We start from the raw sequence: 21,929 nt of genomic DNA, 5'->3' as shown, positions 1-21,929 counted from the left end.
AAGAGAGAGAAGGTGCGACGACTATCTAAGGAAGAAGGAACTGCGCGACACCTGCCACGACCAGTCCAGATGACCGGCAGCCAACACTCCCGCCGCACCTCGCCAGCGACTTTCGTCCCCCAGCACCGCATAGTCCGGTTGGCCCCCGCCAGTCACTGTCGGCACCAGGCGAGCGGCCTGGCGCAACCCAGCCAGGTCGGCACCCCAGACGACGAGCTCCACACGCTCGTCAACCAACGGCCGCAGAAACACGGCCCCCAGTCCGGGCTCGTATACATATCCATGCGGCGGGGATTCGGACGAACTAACCACCAAGCGACCCTGGTCCGGATGGATTGGGTATGTGTCGAGCTGGGACGGAGGAAGATTGTCCCCCACGGCTAGCGTGATGGCATTCCCTGGACCCTCTGGGAAGCATCCGCGAACGATGTGCGCATCCGCAGAAAAATATTGAACCAGGTTGCGACTAATTTGGAGGGCAACGTTCTGGACGCCAGCCGAGCACAGGTTGATCTGAAACCTGCCATCAGAGCGTAACAAGGCATCAATTCCCCCCAGTTGGCGACCATATCGCGCAGAGATCGACCGCCAACTGGAATCATGAGAAGCGGTCCACTTCCCCGGGGTATCTTGCAGGTACCAAGTCTGGCCAAGTTGGCCATGATCCACAGCAAATTGGGTATCACCCAGGATTACGACATCCGGCATCTCGATCTGACGAGCCACGTCTGTCAGGTGGAATCGGCGGATGTTGCGACTACGCACATCCCACGTTCGACTCTCAGAATGGCGAAAGATGGCCATTTCACCATTCTCATCGGGCGACTGCAGCTGGTCTACCTGGATCCCAGCTTTGGGCCCGATAACACCGGTGGCAGGGATCGTGATGGTGAAGTTGATGGGGATTTCAGCCGAGTTTCGCGGTCTGGCGGCCACGTCGTGGTAAAACTGTTGGAGGAACGGGGTTGTCAACACACCGGGAAACCAATGGCCAGCTCCCAGAAGCTCGTTGTACTTTGATGGCCAGGAGATCTGACCCAGCAGCTCGTGAATCAGACGCGAGTGATATGCAGGCACGTTATCATCATCAGAGCCATGTTGCTGCACCACTGGAATCCCCGCCAAGTTCTCCAACAGCAACTCGTGCTTGTAGGAAGCCCGAGAGCGGAGCAGCACGGCCAAGAGTGACGGCTCGAGATTTTGCCACATGCTATAGGGGACATAGTCTATGTATCTTCAGTACCAATGCAAACCTCTCGATGAGAGGGATGGACAAACTCTCAATGGAAGTGTAGCCTGACACGGGGGCTACAGCAGCGACTTGATCAGGGTAATGTGTGGCGTAATACCACGCTCCTTGGCCTAGCGGGCATTAGTGATATGGGCTTTGACGGTTGACATGGACTTCATACCGCCGTTGGAATGACCGGTAAGGATCAAATCATGCAAGGAAACCCTCGGGCCCTTCCATCCAACATTGGCCATCCACTCCGGGATGGCAGAGAGTGCCTCCTGCGCATCAGCGTTGCCCCAATGATCTGGATTTTTACTTCAGTCGCTGATTCCGTTGTAGGGGGTGAGACGTACGCCAGTCATCGCCACTCCATGAGGTGACACCACTTGGAAACAACATCCAGGCACATACTCCATATGCTCCGTCCAACATGGCGCGAGCCTCCGCGCTGTCCACGTCCAGCCCCGCCCCATGGAGAGCAAGAATCACTGGCAAGGCAGCGGATCCGTGCAAAATGTTACAAGAGGCCGGAGGAGGTCGTAAGATGGCATACGAGACACCACTCGACGGGTGAAGATAAGTGAATCGTTGGGCTTCGGACAAAGGTTTCTCTGTTAGACTGATATCAAATGGCAGAATCCTGGTCGGTCCGTCCTTGTGTCCAGCAAGCCGGTACTCAACGTGTACCGCAAATCGATTTGTATTTGACTCGGCCAGGGAAATGTTGAACGTCAATGGCCTAGTTTGATACCCCGCCACTTCCGGAGCCCTTGCAAGAGACAAGCGATGCTGGGTCTACAGAAACCGAATGGTCAACGAACATGCCAAAAATCATCGAGTGGGGAAAAGTGACCTTGGGAGCACTAATGGACAGGACTTCGACCGGAGCAGCTCTGTTGTTCTGCAAATGAACCGAGGCCCATGAACCTCCCAATTTCCCGCCGGTCAGCTCAGATACCACCAGGCTACGTTGGTCCACAGTGATGGGCTCATCTCGCAGCTCGGCTTCGATCAGCACTCCTATGCTACTATCCAACCCTCCCTGGGCCCGGACGTCGCGGGTCAACCGCAGATCGACTACATGGGGCCCCGGAGACAGCCGTATCAGGCTGGGAGCTCTGCGGTACTGATAGAGATCGCCTCCAAAGTGCTGTTTGCCATCAACCCAGAACTCTAAGAGGCCACCGGCCCAGAGGGCAACCGTCTGGTCCTCGACGCCCAGGATATCCAAGGCCCCGCGCGCCCATGCCTGATATTGGAGGGCAGGCCAGCCATAGACGGATTGCAAGAAACCCCAATTGACCTCGGGAAAGCTCACTGTAAGGGCAACCTTCGTCTGGCTGGCCGAGGAATCGAGGTCAGCCTGAGTGTCCGCCCATTTCACGGTCCCATTCGTGGGGAGAGCGCTGTTGAATGTGGCCTCGGGATCATATTGCCGACTGCGAAAGCCGCCTTCCTTTTCCAACGGGTCTGCTCCCCAGATGGCCTCTATACAGGTGTCAATCCACACGTTTGTTTTGGTTTCTCTTTCTTATCTTGGCCTATGATAGATATTCGAGGCACTAACCTCGCGTCCCAAGCCGGAAGGGCCCCAGGATCTGCCACTGGCTAGAGAATGTAATCCCCGGGGCTTGCAGGCCGAGTGGACACTGCGGATCAGGTCCCCCCAAAGCTGGCCGAGACCAGCGATAGCCCGGAGAGCCAAACAAAATGCAGCATGTTGGTGGGAGTCTCCGGATCGGGCAGCGCCTGCAAGCGGAGGGCGCGGTCACGTGCTGTATCCAACCGGGCGCAATTGTGATGATGATAATGTGGTAGTACTAGTCGTCGTGAGTATTAATAGTAGTAATGGTAGTAATCGTCGTAGCCGTAACGGTAGGAGTAGATGACCGTGTCCGAGGGACCTTATCGTCGTGGCTGCGCGGTCTCCTCCGATCCCGTCCACGAGGTGCGGTCGATGATTATGATTTCCCGACCAACTAACCCACTACCACTTCTGCTACCGTCCAGGCCACTTTTCCTAAATCCTCTTCCCGAACTGATCCCAGTTAGTGCATGGCCTGCCACTCCTTCTCCCCTTGTCTCCTCGGCGGCTCTGCCACTCTTTCTTTCGTTCTGGACGCTCATTCGCCCCCCGGGATTCGTCATCTCGATCACACCCTTTTTCGGTCCTCAACCCAACAAACCACATCCCGCTGGTGAAACAGTCTGCGCCGACTGAAGGTGGAGCATCCCCCTTCTCTGCTGCCTGCTCGTCACTCGCTTGCAAAAGTCGACCTGTACCCGGACACCCGTCTTGCCTCTCTGTCTCTTTTTGAGGGGAAGGAAACTCACCTGCCAAAAAGTCCGCCTGGCTTGTGGAAGATGGCCACCACCACGGTGACCGGCCATGGGCGACGCGCCTCCATGCGGCAACCGGAATTGCAAGTGCCCACAAAGACGCCCACCTCCCAATCCACCAGCAGCCCCGTCGACAAGTTCCCCCCGTACGATGAGTCCTTGGACGCTGTCCCCGGGTCCAGTCCCTCAGTGAAATACTCGCAGGATCGGTGGGAGCCACGGAGAACAGGCTCCTACGCGCGGGTTCCCATCAACGGTACCGTGAGGAATCCCAAACACAGGTCCAGGAAGAGTATCAGCGAGGCCATCACAACCATCCGCACCCGCAACGGCAGCGTCAGTCAAAACGCGCAGGAGCTCGCTTCGGCGCTCCGGGCGCCACTGTCTTATCGATTGATTGTACGTCCCCCAAGCTCATCACTAATCGACTGGCTGACGTTATTGGAACCCTAGACGCTCTGTCTGATTTGGTACCTGACATCGGCGTTGACCAATACATCCTCGAAATCGATCCTGAATGCGCTTCCCATGCCCATCACATTGACAATTGTGCAATTTGCATTTGTCTCGATCTGGTGTCTGCTGCTAGTCTACCTCTCGACACTCATCCCGTGGCTGCGGCAAACCGTCCCGGCACTCAAGACCGGAATCCGCTACCCTTCCCGTGATGTGATCTCGACTGCCTTGCCTCTGGCAATCTTCCAGCTGGCGGGTCATATTCTGAGCTCGATGGCCACCTCACAGATCCCCGTCTCACTAGTCCATACGATCAAGGGTCTGTCCCCGCTGTTCACAGTGATGGCATATCGAGTGCTGTTTCGGATTCGGTACGCCAGAGCAACCTACTTGTCGCTGATCCCCCTGACCGTGGGGGTCATGTTGGCGTGTTCCACCGGATTGTCGACGAATTTCTTTGGCATACTCTGCGCACTATTGGCTGCTCTAGTCTTCGTTTCGCAGAACATCTTCTCCAAAAAGCTTTTCAATGAGGCGGCCCGTGCGGAGTCCGAGGGGCCGGGGCGGCAGAAGCTAGACAAGCTCAACCTGCTCTGCTATTGCTCGGGATTGGCCTTTTTCCTCACCCTGCCGATCTGGTTTGTCAGTGAGGGCTATCCCCTGATCGCCGATATCATCAACGACGGTGTCATCTCGTTATCGGGTAAAAAAGGATCATTAGATCATGGTGCCCTGCTAGTCGAATTTGTGTTTAACGGCGTCTCACACTTTGCGCAAAACATCCTCGCCTTTGTCCTGCTGTCAATGATCTCCCCCGTGTCTTACTCGGTTGCTTCCTTGGTCAAGCGAGTGTTTGTCATTGTGGCCGCGATTCTGTGGTTTGGCAGCACCACCACCCCGATCCAAGCGGTTGGTATTGGTCTCACCTTTGTGGGTCTGTATCTATATGATCGCAACAGCCATGACGACGTGGCCGATCAACGGGCCAACGCGGATCACTTTCGCGCCCGCGAGTCGATTCTCCCTACGAATGTGCGCAGCGCCAGCAAGCCTTGGGATTCCAACGGGTACGCCTTCCCCTCGGGCTCCGCCCCCCACAGTGGCGCGCAGCCAATGGCAAACAACTTCAAGAAGGAGGACGATGGCCCTGGCCAGATCCGACCACGAGGGTCCAGCGTTTCCCACGCATGGCTGCCGGGGACTAAGCAGGAATCGACCTGGCAGTCCAACGACACCCCAGCCGCTGCCTAGAGTTTTGTACTATATCCTGGAGTTTTTTGAGGCGTTTTGGGGGTTCAAGAAAGAGTGTTTGCATTCTCCGTGTTTCTTTTTCTTTTGGTTCAGGGTTCCATATGCCACCCGTGGGATCTGTGAGATGTACATGTTTCACATCTACTCCTGTGATCGTCCATAGCTGGGCAGGTTCTTTGTTGTATAGATTCGCGTTGTGCCCGACGCGCCCTCGAGAGGGAAAATAAACACCTTATTCAAACTGTCTACTATAGAAGGAGAATGTAGCTACCGTCGGTAAAGAACAATGTCATCATCGGGCGCAGCCCTTGACTGCTCCAGTTCGGTGCAGGTCTGGTCTCGGACAATGTAGCAGAGAAGACAGGGACCGAGAATTCGCCTGCCTCCTACAATAAAACATGCCCTAGAAATGAGATTTATGTTGTGGGAAAAAAAGGGAAAGGAGTCCGCGCGTTTTTAAGCGGGCTCCCGGAACATGAGTTTCTCCGATCAGATCATTCTGTCCTGCCTGAATTCCCAGGCTGGACTAAAAGTCACGTGCCCGGACGCTGTCCAACCGTCGCTAATGAATTGAATGGTCAGCAACGGAAGAATCCTGGTGTTGCTCTGTCCACTGCTGCTTGACCTCCCCTCTTCTTCCCCCCCCCCCAAACAACCACCCAATCTCTATTCAATCTCATCTTTTCCCTTCCCCTTCTCTTTCTTGATATCCTTGCCACTATGCGGCCGCAGCTGTTCCGTGCGGCCGCCCGGTCGCTCCGGGCCCCCAAGGTCACCCCCAGGACCTTCGCGACGTCAACCCCTCGAGCGGCCGAGGTGGAACTCACCATTGGTACGTGTCATCGCCCTCCGATCCTTGCTGGATGCCTGTGACTGACTCTGCGGTTCTCTAGACGGAAAGAAAGTTTCGGTGGAAGGTAATTGCGCCCATCCCACCAGTCCAGGGTCCTCAACTCACATCTATCCAAGCCGGTTCGGCTCTCATCCAGGCATGCGAGAAGGCAGGCGCGACAATTCCCAGGTGCGTCAGGACCCTCAATGGCTCAAAATTGTCTTGGATTGGCTAACCTTGGTGACAGATACTGCTACCACGAGTACGCCCTCCCCCACAATCAACGAACTTAGGCGCTATGAATGCTAACATAACCCTGCAAGAAAACTTTTGGTTGCCGGAAACTGTGAGATCTCCTTGCTTCTAGTCCAATTGCCCCCGAATGACATGCTGACCGACCCTCACAGGTCGTATGTGCCTCGTTGAAGTTGAGCGAGCTCCGAAGCCGGTGGCCTCGTGTGCCTGGCCCGTGCAGCCGGGAATGGTGGTCAAGACAAACTCACCGTTGGTGCACAAGGCGAGAGAAGGTGTCATGGAATTCCTGCTCGCCAACCACCCACTCGATTGCCCCATCTGTGACCAGGGAGGAGAGTGTGACCTTCAAGACCAGTCGATGCGCTATGGTGCTGACCGCGGCCGGTTCCATGAATCCGGTGGCAAGCGTGCTGTGGAGGATAAGAACATTGGGCCTCTGGTCAAAACATCGATGAACCGATGCATTCATTGCACTCGCTGTGTTCGATTCATGAACGACGTCGCCGGCGCACCAGAACTGGGAACGACTGGCCGAGGAAACGAAATGCAGATTGGAACCTATTTGGAACAGAACCTGAATTCGGAAATGTCGGGCAACGTCATTGACCTTTGCCCCGTCGGTGCTCTGACTTCCAAACCTTACGCTTTCCGTGCCCGTCCGTGGGAGCTGAAGCACACCGAGTCGATCGATGTTCACGATGCCCTGGGCTCGAACGTTCGGATTGATAGCCGCGGTATGGAAGTCATGCGCATCATCCCAAGACTGAACGACGATATCAACGAGGAATGGATCAACGACAAGTCGCGGTTCGCTTGTGATGGATTGAAGACTCAACGGCTCACCACGCCCTTGATTCGCCGGGAAGGCAAATTTGTGCCGGCTACCTGGGAACAGGCTCTCACGGAAATCTCGTCTGCCCACCAGAAATTGCAGCTGAAGCCCAATGAGTTCAAGGCCGTTGCGGGACACTTGGTCGATGCCGAAACGCTTGTTGCGATGAAGGATATGGCGAACAAGCTGGGATCCGATAACCTTGCTCTTGACCAGCCTGGCGGTAGTTCTCCCATCGCCCACGGTATCGATGCCCGTGCCAACTACTTGTTCAACTCCAAAATCTATGGCACCGAGGAAGCAGACGCCCTTCTTCTCGTTGCCACGAACCCCCGTCATGAGGCCGCGGTCCTGAATGCTCGCATTCGTAAACAATACCTGCGCTCCGACATGGAGATTGGGCTCGTTGGAGAGGAGTTTGAAAGCACTTTCGAATTCGAGCACCTTGGGGCCGACGTCTCTGCTCTGAAGGCCGCATTGTCTGGAGAGTTTGGCAAGAAGCTCGCCGGCGCTAAGCGGCCAATGATTGTTGTTGGTAGCGCGGCTACCGAGCACCCCGACGCGAAGGCCATCTTCGAGGCGGTTGGCAGCTTTGTCGAGAAGCACGCCAACTTCAACACCCCTGAGTGGCAGGGCTACAACGTCCTTCAGCGTGCAGCATCTCGGGCCGGAGCCTATGAAATCGGCTTCACTACCCCGTCCCCCGAGGTCGCTCAGACTTCCCCCAAGATGATCTGGCTCTTGGGCGCGGATGAGATCGCGCAAAGCGAGATTCCGAAGGATGCGTTTGTCATTTACCAGGGCCACCACGGAGACCGGAGTGCCCAGCTTGCAGACGTCATCCTACCGGGAGCAGCATATACCGAGAAGTCCGCCACTTATATCAACACCGAGGGTCGTGTGCAGGTCACCCGTGCAGCTACGTCGCTGCCCGGTGCGGCCCGTGATGACTGGAAGATTATCCGTGCCACCAGCGAGTTCCTCGGCGCTCCTCTGCCCTATGATGACATCGAGGCCCTCAGGGATCGCATGGAGGAGATCAGCCCTGTGATGCGTCGGTACGATGTTGTCGAGCCTAGCTCGGTCAGCTCATTGAGCAAGGTCCAGCTAGTGGATCAGAACAAGGGATCTCCCGCCACGGGGGCTCCGTTCAAGAAGGTCATTCAGGACTTCTTCTTCACTGACTCCATTTCTAGAAGGTACGTGTTTACATTCATCCACCGGTATTTAATTCTTAGCTAACTTTGCTTCAGCTCACCCACCATGGCCCGCTGCTCCGCTGCCAAGGCCACCGGTAACCCCGAGACCAACTTCATGGCTGCTGGAGAGATGTCTCCTCAAGCCCTATATGGCTAGATCCATGTGGTGTCTTTCATGACCACTGGTCTATTTCCCCTTTGTAATGGTTCCAGGCGTTGACTTTGTACTCTGTAAACGTCCTTTGTTTTCCTGTACTGTTGCCACCCTGCTGTCTTTTTTCTTGCCCTGAACGCCATCACCTTCGGTGGCTGGCTCTTTTCACCCATTTCTCCAGCCTCGTCCGGGGGTCCATCTGTACATAAAGATCCAAACCCACAAAATTTCATTAAATTGGGCATTGAAATATGTTCTCTCCCTATGTCTCCCAATGGTCTAGGGACCAAAATGGTTTTTCAATCAATTCATTCGGGCCCAAAGCTAGGTGGGATGGTTCAACAGCTCCTCTCGTCTCGTATTCTGTCAGTCTAATTCACGGACGACAGCCATTATAGCTCATCATCATCCGTCTCTCCGGCGGTATCTTCGGTATCTCCATTGGTTTGCTCCAGCTGCATCGTTGTCCTCGGCGCTCCGGGACGGCTGGTGAATGGCAACTCTCTTCGCGGGGGTGGCGCCTTCTTGGGAGGCGACCCACGCTTTGCATTGGTAGACCGACCAGCTTCCGCTGAAAGAACACTTTCTGCAGACGGGGGCTGATCAAGCTCCTCGTCTTCCGTGGCGGTCTGTTCTTCTTCTAACAGCTGAGGAGTTGATGGTTGATCATCGTCGGTCTCCTGATTACCCGTGGTGTCTTCTCTTCTTTGATCCACGTCCATTTTCTCAAACTGGTCGGAATCTTCGTCCGTTTCGCTAGCAACTTGGGCGCTTCGCTTGGCCGCATGGCCCCTTTCCAGAGGAATCTGGGACTTATCAGATAGAGCAGCTTGTATTTCGGATACTGCGGCGGGAGGACAGAGGTTAGTCCTAAGGCTATAGTTTATAGCTTCTGGCATTACCTTTCGCGGGGTCAGCTGTTGCTGATGCCAGCAGACGCTGCTGGTTCCGGATCTTCAGCTTCTTCTCGTTGAGAAGCTGGACAAAATTGCCAACCATCTGGTTCTCGTGTTGGCTCTTTGCATGCATGAGCTCCTCGAGCTGTTGGTTCATCTTGCGGATGGTGTCCTCGGCGAGGCGATAGCGGTCAGTCAGGTCAGCGACCTGCTGCTCCAGTCCCTCCGCTCTGGCGGCAGCAATGCCTGACCAGTCAAACAGCTCCACGGCTTGCTCATCGTCCTGGGTGAGAGTCAAGGCGCCCAGTCGTTGCTAGGGCCGGGTCAGCAAGTACACATATCACTGCATGCGATCTCCCTCACCGTGATTGTCTGGACCCTCTTCCGGATCGTGATGATCAGCTCCTTGCCCTCATCCTCAGATCCTGAGATGCTAGCCGTTGTTTCCACGCCTGACGACCAGCCCGGGTCATCGACCGGAGGCGATCGCTGTCCCAGAACCAGCGAGACGATCTGAAGCCACTCATCGTCCGTTCCTTGATAGTTCTTGGCGCGGAGGTTTTTTAGATGGGCTTGTTTCACTGCGTTGATGTAGGGCGACTCGCCCTCGGTAGCGATCACGGTCAAGTCCAGGGGCAGCGAGCCAGATGATGCGACGTGGACAAGCACAAAAGCCCCGGGCTCGTCTGATCTCGGAATACGCAGGACTCTGGATGGCATGGCGGTGGGGTGGTTGACATTCGAAGAAACAGGGAGGATGATGACGAGGATGGGTCATGCATCAATAATAAAGAAGATAGGCCTGGATTTAGGTAGTAGAGTACGTAGTATAGTACATACCTTTATATTATTATATAGTGAACACTTAGTACGTATTCTAGGTAGTAGTAGGAGGACTCATGATCAATACCTAGGCCATACCTACCGACTACCTGCTTACCTGCCACCGCCTCACTCACCTCCACGGGGAATCCCACTCCAGCCACCACCAGCAACAACTAACTTACTTACCTTTCTCTCCAACAACCACCACCACCACCACCACCACCACAGCAGGAATCACCACCCCGATCATTTCCTCCTGTTCGTTCTCTCCCGCGCCTTGGTCCGTTGTCGCCCTGGCCACCACACCACCCCACACCGCATCCCCGTCCTGCCCGCCCCTCGCCTCATGCTGGGGCTTTGTTTTCTCCTTTTGAGTGACACGTCGCGACTCGACTGATTCCCAGCGCTATCCAACTGTCTCGTCAACAGCCCCGTCTTATCGTCCAGGGCTGCTCAGCAACCCGCGACCGACGCGGTGTTCCTTGAACGTGTCCACCGTTGATGGTCACACGGAATGCCGTCTGTCTTCCCAGCCTTTAGCCCACGACTCATGCCGGCACTCTGTGAACTCGCTACCTAAGCATTGATCCATCCTGTCCCAGGCGCCACCTTGTACTCGCAGAGTGCACCGTGTGCTGTCTCGGATCCACCCGTTTCATTGATGGAGTCGCCAATGGCCCAAGCACGGCCGGCTAGTGAAGAGGTTATTGAATGCTGGGACGATGATGCCGACCTACAATTCGACGAGGTGGTTCAATTCCGCGCTGCGTCGAGCACTGGGTCCGTGGCCAACTCATTCCGGCCCTCCGGCCACCGCGACTCCATTTCCTCCCGTCGTTCTGCGCGCTCCGACCTCGATTCCAACGCAGGAGGGGACGAAGATTGGCAGGTTCTCTTCCCCGGTAATGACGGGCTCGCTAAAGAAGAGGCCATTGCATCGGCTAAATATGCCGGCATTCCCATCCCGGCCAATATCCCGGAATCTGCTCTCGTTGGGGGCACGATTAAATTCATATCTTCCAAAAAGCAGAAGCGAAGCTTTGTTGACGATTGGTCTGACGATGTCGAGCTTCCGGACCCTGAGACGTTGCTGGAGCTGAAGCCCCGGCAAGAAACCGTCTTTCCTGACTCGCTTCGGCAGCTCAGTTCTGTAGCCACGAGCCCGATGAAATCTACAGCATCCTCCTCTGGGAATGATGATACCTCGAATCGTCTACAGTCTGCACTGGCCACGTTGGAGCAATTCCAAGACGAAGATGCGAGCCCCAATAGAGACGTGCCCACGATCAAAATCCCGACATCTCAACCCCTTCAGCAACTCTCCACAGCAAATGCTGGAACGAATCATTTTAACACAGGGCTGGACGTGGAAGAGTTTGATGAAGACCTTGAACTACCCCCCAATCATGAACCTCTCGAACTATCATATCGCAAGGATCATGCTCGCATATCTAGTCCGACCTTGGAGGACTTTGACCTTGAATGGGCCGAAGGGAGCATCGGAGTTCGAGTGGGCGGTACCACGCGGGATGGCCGATCGCTCCCCAGCTCTTCGATGTCAATCGCGAGCCCTAGCGTTTCGAGCTGCCTGACCGCAGAAAGTGAAGAAGACGGTCTTGAGGGTCTAGTCGTTCCTGATGGGCCCCTTGATCTCAACTCTCCTCTGCAGAAGCGACAAGAAGCTCTGTGCAAAGACGTCGCTCCTAAGGCAAGAGGTGACCAAGCGGATCAGGAGTCTAGCGCTGACGACTTCTTTTCCGGCATCGATGTTGACAATGGAAAGGCGTTTACTTCGGGGAAGTCAACTCTGAATCCCAACGTTAAGTGCAAAACGGAGCGGCCTTCGAGCTCAACACGCCGGACCGCAACCACCATTACGTTTGCAAGTACAGTTGGATCGCCACGAACTCGTATTCCTCGCCTTTCTGGTCATGAACGGACGCATTCAACTCACCTCGAGACCGTTTCAGAGAGCGGCGCCCCTCTCTTCAAGTTTCGAAGACCACAATCCGGACTCGGACATTCATCACAGTCATCTGTGTCTAGCCTTCCAGCCTCGGGTCTTCTCTCTACATCACCAACTCCTGGGACTTCGGGCCGGCGGCTCGCCGTGCCCCGGGCGTCTAAAGATACTACTCCTCTCTCTAGCGAGTCCAAAGTTCCCGAGAAACACCTAGCAGCAAAGCAGTCTATGCCAGTCATTTCGGGCTTGCAATCCACTGCGTCAACCCAAGCATACCCGCGACAATCACGCTCTGACGGTCCTATTCGTCCTCTGTCTAGTCGACCTAAAACTCCCGTTGATCGCACTGCTTCGGATGGAAGGTCGCTGAGTCGCCGAGCCGCACCACCATCTCTTTCAGCTGGCACTTCTGGAGTTCAATCTCAGCATGCGAGCGTGAAAAGCTACCGCTCGTCAAGGCGTACAAACTCGGACAGCTCCGGTGATTTTGTCAATTCTCAGAACATTACTTCTCGAGCACCTCGTTCGACTCGCTCGGTGCCTTTGGGTAGTCGCTTCGGTGAGGCGAGCTCGGGAACGGCTGGGCCTTCTACGAAACGCACACTCACGCGACCTACAAGGCGGCGGAATTTCGGAGATGGCAGTGAGTTGGAGGTATTTGACGATTTACCGACGTCTGCATCCATCGAGGACAAATTTGTCAAAACTCCGATCGGCCGAGGGGCGCCACGATCTGTCCGCAGCAGAGTCGGTCAGAGTCGGTCTGTTGCACCGCAGGAAGAGCCTTCACCCCAGTCTCCTTCTCTAGCGCTTGCCACCAAACCGCACAACAGCCTGCCGAGGTTCGCACAGGATACCAACGCTTCCAGAAATGCCAGGGAGCAGCGGATTGCCTCGATGTCGGCGAACGTCAAAAGTCGGGACCCTAGTCCGCTTGCGGCTTTCGGTTCGAACTGGAAGCCCCAACCCGTCTCACGAGTGCCCCCAAGCACAGCAGCGGTCCGAAGCCGGAAAGCTAAACCGACAGTCCGGTCGACAGCCAAACCGCAGCTGATCAAACCAATGGGGTCTGGAGTTCACGAAGCCAAATGTAAGCTTGCCCTTTCTTCCTCCTTTCCTCTCTTTCATTCTACGGGGGCTAACCCGGCGCAGCTGTGAGAGGAATGCGCTACAACCCAGCAACGTACCGGTGGGAAGGCAATGAGAATCTGATGCAGGAGTTTGACCTGCCTGTGACGCCCAAATCCCCCAAGCCCGCTCCTGCGCTGATCACCAATGTCGGGACGATGCACACCGTGCAGACCGTCGGGGGCATGGTCTTTGATCCCCAACGCATGTGCTGGCTGCCGGCGGCGGGCGACTGCGAGGCGGAAGAAGATGTCTTCGCAGGCCTGGAGGATCTGGATGACCGGTTGGTCAGCGGTAGTGGACGCGTATCTGGGGCCTTTGAGGAAGATGCCGTTGGTGACGACCCGAGTGCGGGCGAGTCCTCGGATGAAGGGCCCATCACAGAAGAGTTCGATGTCGGACCGGAGTTCATTCGACGGCAGCGGGCCGAGGAGGAGAAATGGAGGCGCAAGGTGGCCAAATGGATCGGGGCCAGTCAGGACGAGCAGTGGCGGTGGATGATCCGGGATCTCACGAAGTAATGCCAATGAATTGTTTGTTCTTTCTTTTCTTTTTGGTAGCTACATGGCTAGGTGGTCTCCCCTATGTCCCCGAGACAGCCAGGAACCCCTGTCCAGCGGTCGATCGGACTCGGGGCCTTGATCTCCCCGGCAAAGACACAGCGTGACACGATGCGAGGGACCGAGTCGGCAAACAACCAAACGCGCGCGCTCCGGGCAATCCCTCCTGCGTAACCCTGGGTACATGCAGTTGGGGCAAACAACAGACGTGGCGGCCCCTGCTCCCTGTCGGTTTACTTGCTGGGTTTTCTTTTTCTTTACCTCGGTGGCATATTTGCTTGCTGCTCGTCGTCCAGGGATTCCCTCACTTGCCCACTCATCTCGTTTCATCATGGTCTCGTGCACCTTGCCCGGGGCCATCTGGCGATGGTTCTTTTTAACGAGCGTGATTCCTGGCTTTGGTCGGTCTTTTTCCCTTTCAGCTTGTCTCTGTCCTGTCCTGTCCTCCCACTACGACGCCCGCCCTATGATCCCGCACCATGAGCAGCTTTGCCAGACGCAATGAAGGGAATGAGAGTTACATGATGAACCAGCCACTGGCCATGCCCAGTCCCTATGGCCATCCAGACGGCCATGAGTTCGGTGCTACGGGATCTGGCTCGTATCATCAATTCTCCCACCAATCCTTTCACCCATACGGGTCCCAATTCGGCCCGTCCTATGCTCAGCAGGGTCTCCATCATCTCCAGCAGTACTCATCCGACCATTCCATTCCGTCCATGTCGAGCCCGGAGAATATGAGGTTGCACCATCCACCGCCGCAGTACTTGGCCCAGCCACGTTTTCCGACATCTCCGAGATATGTTCCGCTCAGCGAGACGGAGATTGAAAGCCAATCCTCGCAGAATGAGGGCTCGATGCAGTCGGAGCCTGTGTTGCCTCCACTGGAAGGGTTTCCCGATGTCAAGGAGTTTGACCAACTGATGCAAAGGTAAGCTCATTGGGTGGTTCGCTCGGGGATATCGACACTGACAACATCAACCTGGCCAGCTACGTGGATGACTTGTCGGTGAAGAAACAAGACAAGGCACTTATCCATTCCAAGAGAGCTCGCAATATCAAGGCTGTGTTGAACGAACCCAAGGACACTTCGGTCGAGTCCGCCCAATTCCGGTACAGTCCTTTGATTTGAATTCCCTGTGGCGGGATCCTGCTGACAGGGCTAGATTCTGGGTGAAGAAAATGTTTAAGCTGCAAACCGTCGGGATAGTCCCGGATGTAGGTATTCAGCACGCCCTATGTGGAATAGTTCCCCCGCTAACAACCCAACCCCATGCATCAGTGCAGGAAGATGATCTGTCATGAGGGAAAACCTGTTGCAATCCGAGAGAAATTGTTCAAGATCCTCACCAAAGCACACCAGCTCTGTCAGCATGGTGGCCGGGACAAAACATCGGCCCAGGTACGGCGAATCTATTCATGGTAAGCACCTGACATCCTCACGTTATAGGGGCGTAACACTAAGAGTGGTTCAGGGTCCCCAAGGAGCTCATCTCTCGCTTTGTGAAAATCTGCCCGACATGCCAGGTTCGCCGTGGAGGGTCACGACTGACGCCGCCGAATTCACGGCGTAGCTCGCCTCGGCTCGACTTGATCCCTCGATCCCCAAAGCTCCCGTCTCCCCCGATATCACGACGCGAATCCACTTTGGGGGGACAGGCAGCCGTCGAGAGACAACAGACAACAGACTATTTCAGCCAGCTGAGCCAGCTACATACCCATAACGGGTGGCTAGATGGCCATCACGGTCTCCAGGGGCGCTCTACCGTGGGCACTGGGCCAGTCCGATCCTTCCAAGGGCCGATAGGGCATCTTTCGATGCCAGGTACCTTGGATCCCTTCTCGACTGATCTCTCCGTGCCGCCCTCTCAGTTGCATTACACTAGCTACATTTCCACTCACACTCCGACTCAACGAGAGTATTGATGTCGATTCCCGTGTAGCTATTCACCTTGGACGCTCGGCCATGATTATGGGGATACAATATCTGTCAACAAAAGTCTTCTTTTCTTCTCAAACTTTTTTATAATGAGTTCTTGATCTCCACCGTATCAAAATCAAAAAGTACTAGAGGGACGAGGCAAGTTGAGCAGAGGCAATGCGCGCGGAACAGAGAACTATATACTCGCAGGGCATAACAGCAGCGCTAGCAGTCATCATGAATTCACATAGTTTTTAGACAAGAAGAACTGGTTTTGTACGTATGTAAACATGCAATTTCGCCGTTAACGATCCGCACCAGAACCCTCTCTCTCTTTTTTCTCTCTCTATTTCATGGGTGGAAAATTCGGGAGCTACTCGGACATGCTTGGACTGAGAATGCTTGCTTGCCAGCACGGTTACCGTGGTGCATTACGCCGTTGATGTTGGAGCCATCTTCCACAGCGCGTCGCAGATTCCAAGCCAACCGAGCCCTTTCGTCTCCAGGCGTCCCCACGTGGTTGCATTCCGTCCATCTTCCAAACGGAACCACGTCGAGGCATGAAACGTATCCATTCATCGTTCGCAGTTCATATCGTCGGACATCAAAAGGAGGTTGCACGTTACATACCTACCACGCAGTCCACAAAGCGGTGGGCATCAGTCCTCGAAACCACCGGCATTAGATCCTGCCACTCTCACAAAATGATGGCTAGGGACTCCCTAAACAGGAAGCGAGAACTTCTTCCCTTTCAAGACCCTACGGCGAGGAGAATATCAGTGACCAAGATCCTATCTCAAGGCGACCATTTCCGCTTACTTGTTGTAGTAGATGTAGAAGAAATCCGAGTACAGCAAAGTCTGGATGACGCCTGCGATGATTGGAACAGGCTGGAAGGACTTGCGGAACGCGTGCTCTGCAAAGTATCTGTATACCCAGTTCGGAATATAGAGAGCTCTGTATAGTCCCAGGGCGAAAAGATAGTGGGTTGTGATGGTATCTGCCTCGCCCGTCCGCTGCAGCATGAAGAGCTGTGGCAGGATGGCAACGGATTCAAGCCAAATCGAGAACGTCCAGAGGATCTGCACGAAGTGAGTCTCCAGTTCAGGAACGTCCCCACTTCAAACCGGTTGCCGGGGGGAGTGGGTGACAAACCTCAGAAAGACGATAGCTGTGGGGGAAGAGCAACGCCAGAACTGCACTGATCCCAAGGAGGTATTGGACCTTGAACGTGTCGATATTGGGATCGTGGGTCGGTTTGTAGTCGTTGAGCATCAAATAAATGATGTAGGCGGAGGATCCGATGAACAGAAGCTTGAAGGTGGTGAGGTATAGGGATTCGGTGAATGACCAGAACAAATCTGTTGCGCGGTTGCGCGTCAGCTCCAGGAGATGGGAAGACAGCAGCCAACGCAAACATACCCAGATAACGAGTCACAAAGACCAGCAGATAAAGCACCTGTGATTTAAATGACAACCCGGAGCAGCTCTGCAGGATCGTTAGTTGCCAGTCAATGGCAGGAGGGCCTTGGGGGATAGTCTTACGCTGGACGACTTCATCTTCTGCAGAAGGATGAAGATCGACGCCAGGTGCGAGAAATCGGCTGTATCGCAACCGTCAGGATACCTTGTGTCCTCAAGGGTGGAGCGATGGGAATCTCACCTAATAACCGGAAGATATTCATGGTGTCGACAGGTAGGGAAAGAAGGAATCAGTCAGGAATTGAAGGTAGGAAGGGCCATATACGGTGGCGACCAAGGGTGGTGGATGGTTGGATGGTTGGGGTGGTGATGGTGGATGGGAGAAAGGGAGTGAGGGAAGGTAAAATGTTGACACGGAAGCAGGAAGAAGGGAGGATTTGCGCCGCCGATCAGGCACGTAACTTGCGCGGGAAGGGGGCTGGACGTAGCCCCAGGTACCGCACCCGCATCTGTTGTGTGGAATGGTACCTCCCGCTACCTCTTCATGATCTACGATGATTGATCCCTTAGATAATAAATAGTTATCATTTCATTATTGTTATTTATTCATTCATTCATTATTTATTCATGCATCATGAACTAAACACAGGTGATTCCGATCAGAATAAGATGCTGCCTCCAATGCTCTCATCTGCCATGCGCTGGAGGTGACCCTCGGCCAACTCGCTTCGAAGCGCACTGATCGAGCTTTCTCGATCCAGCTTGTCCCAATCGCGAAGTCCCGTTCTCTTGGCTCGCTGCGTCTCCGCGATCTGCTCCAGAAGCTTGACCTGATCAGCTTCCAATTGAGACAACCGTTTCTCAGTAACTGGGTCCAGCAGCGAAGGCAGAGTCCTCCCGCCAGGGGTCACCGAACACAGCCCGGCGAGGTGGTTCGTAAATCGTGAAGCCGGGGGTTGGCCGGGAGACGGGATGCTGTTCTGTCGGGACCCGGGATATCGATAACTTCCTCCGGCGGGAGTCGGAGACGTGAAAGAGCCTCGGGATCCAGCCGGGGCACCGTGTGATGGCGCGGGAACTGGTACACGACGCAGCGGGGCGCCCATCCAAGAACTCTCCCGGGAACCAGGCCCTCGACGAGGGCGAGTTGGTGCTGAGAGTAAAGACATGTTTTGAGAGCCGCGACTTTGCGAAGAAGCAGCAGTATTGGAGCCCTGGGAGGGGCCGGATGGTGGTAATGGACTCCCGCTATGGCTTCTCGGCTGGGTTGGAATATTGCTACTGGTCCGGATGCCGCCCATTTGTGACTGGTCCGATGGTCGGTGATCAGTCATCCTCAACATTCCTCGGCCATCTGGATCATGCCCTCTGCTTGCAGTTGGGAACGTTGCATCGTAATTGGATTGGAGAAATTCGGGGTTTTCGGTCACCCTGTCGGAACTGGAGGGTGCCGTTTGATAGACTGGATCTTGCGAGTAAGGCGACCGAGCCTGAGATCGTGAAGCGCGCTGAGAAGGAGATGAGGGACGAATGGGTGAGCCACTTTGACCACAGAGAGACAACCCGGCTTTCTCGAGGTAGCCCGCGGGGGACGAACGCCGAGAGGTCACTTCTGATTCTGCAGCCAAGGCATGCGCAGGAGAAGGACGCCGTGACGGCGAGAGTGATCGGCCTTGGTTGAAGCTCTCTGAATGATCCCGGGGAGCGCCAAAAGATGGGCTGTGTGGCCGATGTTTAGGGGGTCCCAGTGGCGGAGTAGCCTGTGGATATGGCGATGGACCTCCTGCATATCTGTCATTCCTGGGTGGAGGTGGGTAATCTCGTCTGGATGCCCGAAAGTCCTGGCTAGCCGGGGTCCCATCTCGCGTCCGTCTGGGACTGGCCCTGCCCCTGGATGCATCACGCGATCTATCCTCACTGTAAGGGGATTTCGTACGCCAGGAGGCCGCTGGAGGCGATCTCGGTTTGTCATCCCTTCGAGGCGAAAACCGTCGCGTCGGGGACCGTCTTCTGCCGTATGAACTCGGACCGGGACCTCGTCCATAAATAGGAGGAGTTCGCGAACGACGTCGGTAAGGTGGTGACCGACTCCGAGGCCGGCCATTTCCACGATTAGAGGGAGGAACCCATGTGTCGGCTCTTGGACGAGGGGAACGATTCCGGGGCGGGGAACGGGGATGACGAGAAGGCGATCGACCCGACCTGTCCGTTGGCCGATAGCTCTCTCCCCCTCTGCGATCATCAAACCTGAGCAGAGATGGTTATCAGAAACAGTTCTAGCGTCGGATACACGGGGTGCGTTGCAAACCTTCTGCGGTCCCAATCCATTCCCGGAGTGACAAGGTAAACCCTTGAACTGACGATTATAGAGGGAAGGCGACGGAAACCAAGATGGACAATGGCCGGGAGCGAGCAAATTATGGAGGAAGAAAGAAGGAAATGGTAGGGAAGAGATTTGCACTAGACCGTTTTGGTATGTATTGGGTCATGTGACCGGACGCCCTACTTACAGCAGACAGTGAGTAGGTAACCAGTACTTAAGGGAGTGAATCATCATTATTATTGTTTTACAGAGCCAGAGGGGATTTTTAAAAACCAACAACAACAACAATCACAATTCAGCGCTTCTTCCGGCGCCTCTCCTGCGCGATCATGTCGCTCAGGTCCTCCTGGAACCCCCAACTAGGCTGATTCTGTTGCCGTCTCTGCGACTCGTACATATTTTGAAGATTCTCCTTGCTGATACCATCCTCGGCGTGAAGAGCGTCAGGGTCCATAGAGACGTCCACATCACCGGGCTTCTTGCGCTTCCGGCTTTGGTCTTCGGCGCCGAGGAGAGGAGGCTGGGTCGAGGCCGTGTTGAGGTCGTACGCCCTGTCGCCTCCGAAAAACCCCTGCACGTTGGTCTGTCTCTCGGGGATTACCTGGTAGGCGCTGCGAGGATGAATGGATTCCTCCGTCTCCGTACCTCGATGGTGTTTGCGGACATCAAACTCGCCAGAGACGCTCTCCGCGCCCACAAATTCGGACGGTGCCGTCGATTCCAGGCCACTAGGGGTTTCCAGACCACCAGGAGAATGAGTACCGGCCTCTGCCTCCTCATCAGCCTCCTCTTCTTCTTCTTCCTCCTCCTCTTCCTCCTCCTCGCTCTCTTCCTCGGACTCCTCGGGTGCCTGAAGCTCGCCCCAAAGATCCTTTTCGACCGGTTCCCCCTGTTGGGCATTCTGTTGGGGCTGTAAGACTCCAAAAATGTCACCACCGTACAGCGGACGGTTGTGTTCATCAACAGGCGGTTTGCCATAGCCGCCGGGATGATATCCCCACATAGCTCCAGGAGGGGGCGGCGCATTGAGACCAGGGATTTTCAAGGCTGGATAGGACGGTGGAGGGCCGTATCGCTGCTGGTTGATTAGCCACGGAGGAGGAGCACCAGGAGGCATATTGAGGGCCTCCTTCAGTTCATCGCTCAAATCACCGGGCCGAAGATGTTTGAGATTGGTCTCATATTCTTTGCCTTCGTAGTAGATCTCCCCGTAGCGAGTCAATTCAGGCTTGGTTTGGAACCGGAAGAACGCCTCGTACAACTTCTGATAGTCGATATCCAACTTTCCCATTTTGGGCTGGACTCTTTCCCTTTGTTTCTGCTTCAATGTGGATTGTTCCTGTTTTTCCAGAGCAGCGTCACGCATTTCCGCAATTCCCGTTTCTTGAATGAATTTAGGCAGGGCGAAAGGCGCTTTTTCCACCCCCGCTTGGATGACAGGTACTCGCGTTTGAGCGACCAGTGCGAGGGCACAGGAACGACATTCCGATGAGCTTTGATGTGGATGAGAAGCCGGGGATCCGGCGCCGATGTGTCTGTCCACTCGACAATTTCTGGCTTCCGGACCATGGCTTTGAGCTCTGCGACCGATAATTTGTTCATCTCTTTCCGTTTCTTCTTCGATATTTTTGGTTCCGCCTCTTCGTCCTCGTCGGGGATCTCGTCACCATCGTCGAAATACACCTCCGGTTTCTCGGCCTGTTTTGTAGGGAGACTGTCACTCGCCGTTTCATCAAACTTGCTAGCAATCCCCTTGTAGATATCCCATAATGGGTCGCTGGGTTCGAGGGGCAATGAGGCATCGAGGTCGGCGGGCGCATTCTGCGGCGCGGGTACGGGGGCCTGCGTCTTCAGCGATGTCGTCTGTGGCTTTTCGTCGGGCGCTCCAGCGGCAGCCTGGGAAGGGAAGCGTCAGCGGTTGAATTAGATCAACGATAATATGCAAGAGAGCAGGGGTGAGCGTACCTCGACTTTCTGCGCCTTTTTCCTTGCCCTCCTAAGCTGATTCTTGCTTTGCTTCATTGTCGCCATGATAGCGCACGGCACGGTAACAAATGAAGGTTGGTTGGGGTGATGGGCAAGTGCGGAAGAGACGTTGCGCGCGAGGAACAAAAGTCGAAGACCTGCTGACATAATACCGGTCAGTCCAGTTAGCTAACCCAACCGTAGCTAGATACGGTCTGTTCTATCTACCTAGGTAGGGTGTACGATTGTTCCAGAGACAGATGAACAGAATCATAAAATATCGATTGGCTATTTATTGTACATGAAAAACTGCGTCTTAAGTTATCAGGCAGGACTCCATACTCAGCATTCCGTCTGCCGCGGTCAAAAGACC

The 21,929-nt window shown here is 55.0% G+C and overlaps 10 protein-coding genes across 10 annotated transcripts; 4 read left to right on the top strand and 6 right to left on the bottom strand.

The window, feature by feature from the left end:
- Positions 1-21: 21 nt before the first annotated feature.
- Positions 22-3,642, bottom strand: N7474_001481 (uncharacterized protein; the record flags this gene model as incomplete). Its single annotated transcript, XM_057192896.1, has 7 exons — positions 22-1,210; positions 1,254-1,362; positions 1,413-1,538; positions 1,588-2,029; positions 2,088-2,722; positions 2,802-2,842; positions 3,569-3,642. 7 exons carry the CDS (start codon positions 3,640-3,642, stop codon positions 22-24), a joined length of 2,616 nt encoding a protein of 871 aa, XP_057057849.1.
- Positions 3,599-5,281, top strand: N7474_001480 (putative ER to Golgi transport protein (Sly41); the record flags this gene model as incomplete). Its single annotated transcript, XM_057192895.1, has 2 exons — positions 3,599-3,973; positions 4,028-5,281. 2 exons carry the CDS (start codon positions 3,599-3,601, stop codon positions 5,279-5,281), a joined length of 1,629 nt encoding a protein of 542 aa, XP_057057848.1.
- A 720-nt stretch (positions 5,282-6,001) lies between these two features.
- Positions 6,002-8,556, top strand: N7474_001479 (putative NADH-ubiquinone oxidoreductase, subunit G; the record flags this gene model as incomplete). The annotated part of the gene is made up of 7 exons (XM_057192894.1): positions 6,002-6,113; positions 6,175-6,198; positions 6,251-6,302; positions 6,361-6,375; positions 6,437-6,459; positions 6,521-8,399; positions 8,454-8,556. The coding sequence occupies 7 exons, from the start codon at positions 6,002-6,004 to the stop codon at positions 8,554-8,556; spliced, it is 2,208 nt and encodes a 735-aa protein (XP_057057847.1).
- Positions 8,557-8,945: 389 nt separating this feature from the next.
- On the bottom strand, positions 8,946-10,169 carry N7474_001478 (uncharacterized protein; the record flags this gene model as incomplete). The annotated part of the gene is made up of 3 exons (XM_057192893.1): positions 8,946-9,397; positions 9,456-9,762; positions 9,813-10,169. 3 exons carry the CDS (start codon positions 10,167-10,169, stop codon positions 8,946-8,948), a joined length of 1,116 nt encoding a protein of 371 aa, XP_057057846.1.
- Positions 10,170-10,935: 766 nt separating this feature from the next.
- N7474_001477 (putative cytokinesis regulator (Byr4)) lies at positions 10,936-13,886 on the top strand (the record flags this gene model as incomplete). The annotated part of the gene is made up of 2 exons (XM_057192892.1): positions 10,936-13,327; positions 13,390-13,886. The coding sequence occupies 2 exons, from the start codon at positions 10,936-10,938 to the stop codon at positions 13,884-13,886; spliced, it is 2,889 nt and encodes a 962-aa protein (XP_057057845.1).
- A 518-nt stretch (positions 13,887-14,404) lies between these two features.
- Positions 14,405-15,851, top strand: N7474_001476 (integrase zinc binding domain-containing protein; the record flags this gene model as incomplete). The annotated part of the gene is made up of 5 exons (XM_057192891.1): positions 14,405-14,856; positions 14,916-15,038; positions 15,092-15,143; positions 15,208-15,347; positions 15,401-15,851. The coding sequence occupies 5 exons, from the start codon at positions 14,405-14,407 to the stop codon at positions 15,849-15,851; spliced, it is 1,218 nt and encodes a 405-aa protein (XP_057057844.1).
- An 810-nt stretch (positions 15,852-16,661) lies between these two features.
- N7474_001475 (ER lumen protein retaining receptor) lies at positions 16,662-17,531 on the bottom strand (the record flags this gene model as incomplete). Its single annotated transcript, XM_057192890.1, has 5 exons — positions 16,662-16,928; positions 17,002-17,207; positions 17,269-17,335; positions 17,392-17,450; positions 17,510-17,531. The coding sequence occupies 5 exons, from the start codon at positions 17,529-17,531 to the stop codon at positions 16,662-16,664; spliced, it is 621 nt and encodes a 206-aa protein (XP_057057843.1).
- Positions 17,532-17,927: 396 nt separating this feature from the next.
- N7474_001474 (uncharacterized protein) lies at positions 17,928-19,372 on the bottom strand (the record flags this gene model as incomplete). The annotated part of the gene is made up of 2 exons (XM_057192889.1): positions 17,928-19,028; positions 19,205-19,372. 2 exons carry the CDS (start codon positions 19,370-19,372, stop codon positions 17,928-17,930), a joined length of 1,269 nt encoding a protein of 422 aa, XP_057057842.1.
- A 514-nt stretch (positions 19,373-19,886) lies between these two features.
- N7474_001473 (uncharacterized protein) lies at positions 19,887-20,882 on the bottom strand (the record flags this gene model as incomplete). Its single annotated transcript, XM_057192888.1, has 1 exon — positions 19,887-20,882. One exon carries the CDS (start codon positions 20,880-20,882, stop codon positions 19,887-19,889), a length of 996 nt encoding a protein of 331 aa, XP_057057841.1.
- A 32-nt stretch (positions 20,883-20,914) lies between these two features.
- On the bottom strand, positions 20,915-21,613 carry N7474_001472 (uncharacterized protein; the record flags this gene model as incomplete). The annotated part of the gene is made up of 2 exons (XM_057192887.1): positions 20,915-21,487; positions 21,557-21,613. 2 exons carry the CDS (start codon positions 21,611-21,613, stop codon positions 20,915-20,917), a joined length of 630 nt encoding a protein of 209 aa, XP_057057840.1.
- Positions 21,614-21,929: the final 316 nt, after the last annotated feature.

The sequence above is a fragment of the Penicillium riverlandense genome (assembly GCF_028828495.1).
Source record: "Penicillium riverlandense strain IBT 135883 chromosome Unknown utg000001l_segment0_segment0, whole genome shotgun sequence".
Classification (NCBI taxonomy): domain Eukaryota; kingdom Fungi; phylum Ascomycota; class Eurotiomycetes; order Eurotiales; family Aspergillaceae; genus Penicillium; species Penicillium riverlandense.
The sequence above is the reverse complement of the archived record's forward strand: the minus strand, read 5'-3'. Positions and strand labels throughout refer to the sequence as shown.